The 8854-nt window shown below is 39.7% G+C and overlaps 1 protein-coding gene across 1 annotated transcript; it reads right to left on the bottom strand.

The window, feature by feature from the left end:
• Nucleotides 1-937: 937 nt before the first annotated feature.
• Nucleotides 938-8645, bottom strand: PHR2 (photolyase/blue-light receptor 2). The gene is made up of 4 exons (XM_008791633.6): nucleotides 7567-8645; nucleotides 2351-2574; nucleotides 2060-2158; nucleotides 938-1527 (listed from the first exon to the last, which is right to left on the bottom strand). The coding sequence occupies exons 1-4, from the start codon at nucleotides 8542-8544 to the stop codon at nucleotides 1446-1448; spliced, it is 1383 nt and encodes a 460-aa protein (XP_008789855.5). The 5' UTR covers nucleotides 8545-8645; the 3' UTR covers nucleotides 938-1445.
• Between the last annotated feature and the right edge of the window lie 209 nt (nucleotides 8646-8854).

Raw genomic sequence — 8854 nt, 5'->3', positions numbered from 1 at the left:
TATTTTAGTGATATAATTTTACTAAATCTATTTGATATTATAATAATGATGTATATTTTTTTTATTATAGTGCAATAATTATCGTATTAACTTCATAATCATATATTTTCATTGAATGTTTATTATATTAATAATTACTATATCCCTATAAAATAATTTGATATTATAATAACTGGTTATAATATTGTGTCACTTCTTTGCATTTCGGAAATCAATGACCAGTGATTGACGCAATATTTCATACCATGATCCATATGCCACATAGATTCTATGCTGGAGAACTTGAATATGACATTAAATTCATGGGAGATGCTTTTGTATATGGCAAAAATATATGTTTTATGGACAATGCACCCAATCCAGATGGTTTATATATTAGAAATTTTGTACTTTACAACGCATATAGATTGGGGGAGGGGATGTTTTTGACAGTCAACTAGATGACAAATCCAACACATATTTAAGAATTTCCATGGACGCATCCAGATGAAGATACTTCAATCGTCAAAGTTTAGACATGGGTCCCACAAGAACATAAATAAAAGTAACCGGCCCGTTCATCTAGACCTCATCCACCAAAAAAAAAAAAAAAAAAACACTAGACTAAAATGTTAATTAAATTTTTTAATCTTATATAAATACTCAAAATCTACTTAATATATAAATACATATGTGACTAAATATATGCCTACATAAGTCCACACATACTCTCATGTATAAGCTCTCACGTCCTCATGCTAAGAAATCAAATCTATTGCAATTACTATAAATTTATTTACAAATATTATAATTAACTCGTGATCAATCTAAATAACCCGTGCTATAATACTCCTTAATAGACTTTAGATTAAATCCGCTGTTATACCATTTGTAACTACTCGAAGCTCACCTAAAAAAACACCTCTAACAATGCAAATATCTTATTTCACATTGGACATGACACAGTAAGAATTCTCTCTTTTGCTTCAGATTATTTGCTACATCCAAAAACACCAGGCTACCAAGAAGATGATGCCAAGCTCGTAAGGCAACCCGACCACCATTGGCCAATGCGGCCAATTGTCCAAAGCCACTGAACAAGGAAGCATCTTCTTCAAATTAACAACAGGTTGTCCACATTGAAGCAATCAACCAAATTGTCTGATTATTGCTTGTGGGTTGCTTCAAAAACCCAAATAATTATCTGATGAAGCAAAAGAAACAGGAAAAAAGATATCGAATGCAGGGGAGATGGAAATGCATCTTCTCCTAAACACTCCCATCCTCGGAACAATATTTTATCAATCATGTACGGGGAAGCATGAGAACTAGCCACAACTTATAGAGAGAGAGAGATGGGATTGACAGAAACACTACATTCTTTCAGAAACACCATTTCACTTCACAGGCCATGTTGAATTAAATTCTCACTTCTGATTTCCAGTAATCTCCAGGTTCCAGAAGACTCAAACAAGGGCACTGGTGCAAGCTGTGGCTGGCTCAGCTTCGATCTTTTTCTTGATGGAGCTGTATTTTTTAGTGATGAACCTGAAAAAGTATGGAAATCACACACCATTTAGGCAATTTATCAAGCATTCAGTTGGATGGAGCATCGATCCAGAGTTCATGGGCCTACAAGGTAAGTCCTAGGTATAAGTCATTACAGAAAATCCATTATCCAGCCTATTAGTTTGAAACAGGAAGGAAAATAATTTTTTTTCTCCAGAGGAAAAGAATCGAAAGGAAAAGAAAGTTGAAATTTTTCTTTCTTATTGGTTGTGATAACTCTTATCTCAACTAAAAATTGTCCACGAGATACTTTTTTCACTTTTCTTTCTCAAAACCACTGCTTTTTGTGGAGAAAAAATCTTTAAGGCAGTTAGAGAAAATTTTGACCCTGTTCTCTCAAAAGCTTTCCTTTAAATTTCTTTTGTACTACCAAACACTGGAAAAGAAAATTCTAGCATAACAGATATTCTTTTCTTTCACCTTCTCAGCAACCAAACAGTGACAACTATTAGCATCCACATTATCCACAATTACAAGAGAGTAACGAAAAAAGATTATGAATGATGACTACCTGAAAAAATCCCTCCATAATAGTTCAAATATTAACCAATTCATTCCATTATCTGCTGCAGCAGCACCAGTCTTTGGAGTTGAGGAGGCAGATATTGCACTGAAAATGAAAATTATATCACTGTATGCATAACAAAATTGGCTAAACTAACTAATCTATAATTCTAAATAAAGAAGATGGTTCTTGAAATGTTAAGCGAGGATAACAATTAGTTATTTCACTACTCACCCCTCATCCAATATTTTTTTTTTAAAGCAAAAGCAATAAACTGAGGCAGTGAACAAAGCATACCTCGTTGCAGTCTTTTTCAGGTCCTCGTACATGAAACGTGGAGAAAGGCATCCCATCGCTAGCCATGGTGAGATTTTGCATGAGAAATTAGCACCATAGATGCTATCTCGAGTTCCTTCCCCTTTGTTTGGTTGGGCACGGCATTCAGCAGCAAACTTTTTCAGTCTCTCTAGTGCTTCAGTCTCGCCACCCACAAGTGAAGCATTCATGGAAGGTTTTCCATCCTGAATGACACAATATGCCAAATAGCATCAAAACTACAATAAATCTCGTCAAAAATTTGCTCTGCTGACTACATGATGGTATTGCATTTGGTTATATTCCATGAGAAGAGAAAAACCTAAAAGCTAGTTAAAACAGGTGCATATAAAATTGAAGTGATTCTAAAAGCAGGAAAATTTAAAAAAAAAACAAATCATCACAGTACCAAGTCAAGGACATCAGCTGTACCACCATGAAGCTGGATTTAAGGTTTTTTTTTAATACTTTACTTTCCAGCATAACAATAAGAAAACATACCATATGGATGATTCTGCAAACTAAATTCTATAGGATTACTTTTTGATCCCTGAAACCAGAATGCTTTGATTAGATTATTTCAACTGCATGAGCTACTGACCGTCACCAGATAAGGTTGAGCTCCATCTGACAATACAATAGCGAGATTTTCTGATGATATAGTAACATGAACCTACCATCCTGAAATCTGTTTCTGTCAACCTTCGACTCCCCTCACATCAGGTACAGAATGAACTTGAACTTAATTTTGCTTCCAAAAGGAGTTGAAACTCCAAAACAAGGCTTGCATGGCCATCAGGATCACATTTTCCTAATTTTCTACAAAAGGTACCAGACACAATATAAGCTTGTCAGACTGTAAGCGCTTTTTCCCAAAAAAAAAATAGCAGAAAAGTCACGGGACCTAGTATGACAAAGTACTTTTGTTTTTCATCATCGTGTTTTACTTAGATAATTAGATATACAGTAAGCGCCTTTCGTAGTTCATGTTTCATAGAATTCCTCTCAGCCATTAGGTTCAGCCATCGCATCCATGCATCATTCTGCATCAGTCAGCCATGCATCCTAGCCACCTATGACCTAACCAACAATGGCTCAAGTTTGTCAAAAATTGAACATTAAGGCTAAGCCAAATTGTTTGCAGTTATCACCAGCACCAAGCCAGGAGGGGAAGTGCAGGGTTGGCATCAAAATCATGGCTGTAGAAAACAAAAACAGTTCCCTTCATGCATGAAATGAATTCTGAAACCAGAGTCAATCTACTGCAGAAAAAAAGACTCTTATGGTTATCGCCTCGAGACCTAAATTTTATTAAGAATTTAATGATATTGATGATTCACCATATCAAAATGTCAAACAGACACTAGTGTTCTGAATCCGCTAACCTGTACCAACAAGGAATCAAGTTTGTCAAAAAACTAAACATTAAGGCTACCCAAACTGTATACAGTTATCACCAGCACCAAACAGGAGGGAAGTGGAGGGTTGGCATCAAACTCATGGCTGTAGAAAACAAAAACAGTTCCATTCATGTATGAAATAAATTCTGAAACCAGAGTCAATATAGTACAGAAAAAAAAGACTCTTATGGTTATTGTGTAGAGACCTGAACTTTATGAAGAATTTAATGATATTGATGATTCACCACTTCAAAATGTCAAATAGACACTAGTGTTCTAAATTCGCTGACCTGGCCCAAACTAGATTGGTGGCTGGGTCACGGGTCCATGGTACAACCATGAGTTGATTTGAGTACCAAAGGTATCTCTTATCCCTTTTATATTTATCACCTCTTCCAAAATGCTTCTATCTTTGTCAATGCCTCCAGCCCTCTTTAACGCAAAACCTCATCTAGCTCTCCTTCCATCGTCACTGTCGAGCCTCCACAGTCCATTGTCATCTGCCTGGCACCATTGAGCTCCTTACAAGCCACTGCCACCATCAAACCCCCCCATGCCACTGCTCTCTCTCTGTCTCTGTGTGTGTGTGTGTGTCTCCCTGTCACTATTGAGTCCCCCACAACCTGACCTCTTCTTCAAGAAGGACTTTCTAACATTGTCAAGTTCCTCCACAGGCTTCCCTTCTCTCCTCTTCTACTGAGCGTGTTCACCATCGACCACCCTCACCATCTTCACCTCCATCACCCTCCACTGACCCCTGGTCACCTCCCTTCCATCCACCATTTCAATGACAAGGTTCCTCCTTATGTTGGCACTTTGAGGGTTCAACATCCTTAGGTTAAGAGATCAAAGATTAAACATCATTATTTTTTCCTTCCTTTCCCTCTCACCAATATACTCAGGTTTAAGCGACTTGGGTGGTTCGAACTGTTGAACCGCTCACGTCAACAGTTTCAAGTAGGTTTCAGACAGGTTTGGCTTTGTTTTGACCTAAACCACAATGCCTAGTGGGTGACAAGTTGACCTGGGCAGGTTGACCGGGTCTCTAGACACTTTTGACAATGAAGACATGATTAAACAGGAAACTATAGTGCAAAAATACCATTTAAAATTCAAGGTTATTAAGGAATGGAATATTCAAAACAAATATATCATCTCCAAAGGCACACTCGTTCATAACCTTTTCCCAAAATCAAAGTACACTAATGCTAAGCAACGTGAATTAAGGTGCTTAACACATTGAAAGTGTATCACCTCGTCATGGCAACCTAACCACACAGGTAGAAAAATTTGGCACTCCCCCTGAGCAGTCATATGCTTTATGTTGAGGCCTCTAGCTATGCTAATCCAAGCAATGTTCGCAGTCATGCAATGCACCGAAACCCCCTCATGCCTTGCGGAGTTGTGGGATAGTAACATATTATTTCACAAGACAAGTTTGCCAACATGCACAAATTAAGGTCAGATCTCACAAGAATCTGAATCCTAATCAAATATTAATTATGCAATTCAAATTACTGTTTTGCTTTTAATCTAGATAAGGAGCCTTATATGATTCATTTCATAAATTTAAACATAAAAATTATACTTGACCTAATGCATATGGATCAACTTTGTGGATCATACTTTTACATATTTTGATTTATAGGAATATACCATGCATATATCCATGCGTCATAGACATTACAAGCATTTTAGAAAACCAGCTCAATTGAACTAAATCAAACCTGGTCTAGTGCTATTACACATCTGATGGCCTCAATATAAGCCCACATCCTAACTTAATCAGATCAGCATTTCCAAGCATTTTTGGTTGTAAAGTGATTTTTTTTAGGAATATATGCATAGAAAGTGTGTACAATGAAACCCTATTATAGTAGCCTACTCATTTGGGTGAGAATTCTAAGTACATGTATAAGCTTAGCTTCTTTTATAAAAGACATTATGCTCACTCTAGAACAAGGTTCGCAAATTTGGTACTCGATCCACTATCGGTACCATGCTGGCATAGTATCAGCATGCCCAATATAGAGATTAGTTTAGTACCGGTATAGTATGGAACACCTAGCAAGGAACGATATATACCGCTATGGTGAATCTTGCTCTAGAGTATCAATTTTAGGGTTCCAATGTATTAGAGACCAAAATCGCAAGACACCCTTATCCATTGACCAAGAGAACGAACAAAACCTTAGAAACCTAACATTTATTGTTTTCATTAATTCAAGGCCTAAAAGGACTTGTAAGATCCCTAGAGTCAATTTTAAAAATGTCCCTCTAGTCTATGAAGTCGAATACAACTCAAAAAAAAAGGTCAAAACAAGAAGAAATAGGTTCATTTGTCTCACTTGAAACAAGAAGTATATGTGCCTAATCATCCAGAGTTTTGCTACAAAAACTAAAGGAAAAAAAGAGACTAACATATGATCGCTTAATCCTTGGGTTTTCTTGGCACCACCCAAAGCTTTCTTCAGTGTATCATCCATGGCTTTAATTATAATTTTACTATTCTAGATGTGTTGTTTATTTGACAAGCTACCTAATGTTTTAAGCCCAAACCATGACTTCAAAGTAGAAATTTTTCTGGTCGGTTAGGATAGGCTGCTTGTTGGTTCCAATATACCTTTGTACAATGCCATATGGTGACAATGTTTGTCATTATAATTGTTTATGCGTCTCATGCATCTTCTCTTGGGAATATATAACATTCTCGGGGAGGTTGATTAATCACCACCCTTTATGAAATACCTATACCAAAAGGTTGAGAGAGGCCCAAGTTGGGGCATTATCTTTGTCACATGACAAGAAACTTATACCGGAAAGGCTGGCTTGTTCAACCTCTCATAATACATTAAGATAATATGTATCTAAGGCTATTTGCATCATACTAGGAACTTGAAAAATATGACATTGTGCGGTACACATTCTAAGAAAATGGACATTCAAGTTCCAGGAATCAATATTCCAGGAGAATTTTGTTATATGAGATATCCACATTCCAAATTAAACAAAAGAAAAAATGCATCATTAGATTAGGAAGGTGAGGATTTGGTGACACTATTTTCTGTGTAATGAATGATCCATTTAGTTTACAAGCAGTTTTTTGAATTATTGATTATCACTGCTTCAAAATTATATTCTTTGTGATTGTGTTTTAGTTGTCTAATGGTTCAGGGAAGGCAAATAATTATAAAGATATGGTCTTTGCTTTATAAGTCCCATTTTAGAACTTTCCTGTGATTTTGTAATGGCTTCTCACAAACGCTTGCAAAGATTATTACTCTCATGCCAACAATATCCTGAACAATTCCCATTTACTTTTATCCCTCCTCGTATTGTTATAAGTTCCTTGTTTCTAAGTGAATTTGAAAATTGGCTACTTGTGAGCTCAAAGGTGCTTCTAGATGAAATCGCAAACACTGCAAAAGAAAAAAAAAAATGATTTTCAATCAAGTCGAAGAAGATTCAAGCAACACTTATTTTTAGACAGCAATATCATTTTTTTTTACAAAATGAATCAATATTCTATCCTTTCAGTCAGAAGCTCTTGAATTGCAGTGCTACTTCCCCTCTATGATTCCTATTCTCTTTTCCAATTTTTTTCCTTCTTCTAACTCTGTATTGGCATAACTATAAATGCCAGGTTTCTATTTTTCTTTATTCCCTAACCCTTTTGTAATCTAAACCCATTTCCTATTGCTTTAAAAAAATTTCAAATTTGAGATGACAGAACGAACCGTAAACTGGAAAGAAACAATGAAAAAAGAGTAAACGAAAATATAAGATAGTATAACAAACCAGAGACATGGTTGGTGCCGGGTTGAGCCCCAGGTCGACCAAGCTCGGAATCTCCCCAGGATCAACGTCGCCCCTCGACGGCAGCCCCTTAATCTGGTCCAGAGCCTCGATTGTCTTCCTCACCGCCACCCGCTGCACTTTCTCCCTGAACCCCCCGTAATTAGATGGCATCTGCTCGACCTCGAACGGCAAATCATCAATGTGGTACAGCGTGCTCCCCCAGAAGTACTTCACCTCCATCCCTTCTTCCTCCATGGCCTTCGTCACTCGCTCCTCCGCCCGCACCTCATCGTGGGACACCTCCCGGTGGGCGTACACCGCGTCGGCACCGACAGCACGGGCGAGCTCCACCAGCACGGTCTCCGCCCGGCCGACCCGGACGACGAGGTCGGAGCCCCGTTCGCGGAGGCTGCGGCGGAGATTGGCGACGGACTGGAGGAGGAAGGTGGCGCGGTAGGGTCCGGTCTTGTCGAATCCGGAGGAGGACTTGCCGTAGTCCCGGGGGTCGAAGAGGTAGACGGGGAGGAGGGAGAGGGAGTCGTTGGTGGCGGCTGTCAGGGCCTCGTTGTCGTGGACGCGGAGGTCGGCGCGGAACCAGACGACGGTGCAGCGGCGGCCCGCGGCGGAGTGGGAGGGATCGGCGGGGCGGCGGCGGAGGAGGGGGGAAGGGGATTGGAGGGGGGAGTTGGCGACGCGAGAGGGGGTAGAGGTTTTGGAGGAGGGTTTCGTGGAAGAACTGGAGAGGGAGAGGTGGACGAGGGAGGAGATCTGGGAGGGAATTTTGAGGTGGGAGAAGGGGGAAAGGGAGGCTTTTTTGGTGGAGAGGAGGAGATGGGGGGAGAGGAGGGAGGAGAGGGAGAGGGAAATGGAGGCTATTGGAAAGGGTTTGGCGATCTCCAAAGGCTGTTGCTGGGTTTCTGAGGCTTGGGATTCGTGGTCAGGGGTTTCTGGAGTTTGGGAGCGGGGGTTGGGCTCCATGACCGCGGCGGAGGGGGGAGAGAGTGAGAGACGAGGGGGCGGGGGAAGAGGGAGGGGAGTTGCGGTCGTGCTTTGGCGTTCGGTGGATGGATATATCCGTTGTTTTGGGTGTTGCGTAGAATCTGGGCCAACCAAAGAAGAAAAACACCAACGCTCGGATTAAAAGCGTTCATGAAGGGGATTAGGAACTGTCTTTATCGGAGCCGTCCGATATGGATCGGATGGTGACAGTCGACATGAGTTCGACTGCTGGAAGCTGGAATGCATGAAAATTAGATGATTTTTTCAAAATTGTTGTCATCCTTCGCAT

The sequence above is a fragment of the Phoenix dactylifera genome, chromosome 17 (assembly GCF_051530095.1).
Source record: "Phoenix dactylifera cultivar Ajwa chromosome 17, Ajwa_hap1_PhDact_Kaust_v1.1, whole genome shotgun sequence".
In the NCBI taxonomy this organism is placed as follows: Eukaryota; Viridiplantae; Streptophyta; class Magnoliopsida; order Arecales; family Arecaceae; genus Phoenix; species Phoenix dactylifera.
The sequence above is the reverse complement of the archived record's forward strand: the minus strand, read 5'-3'. Positions and strand labels throughout refer to the sequence as shown.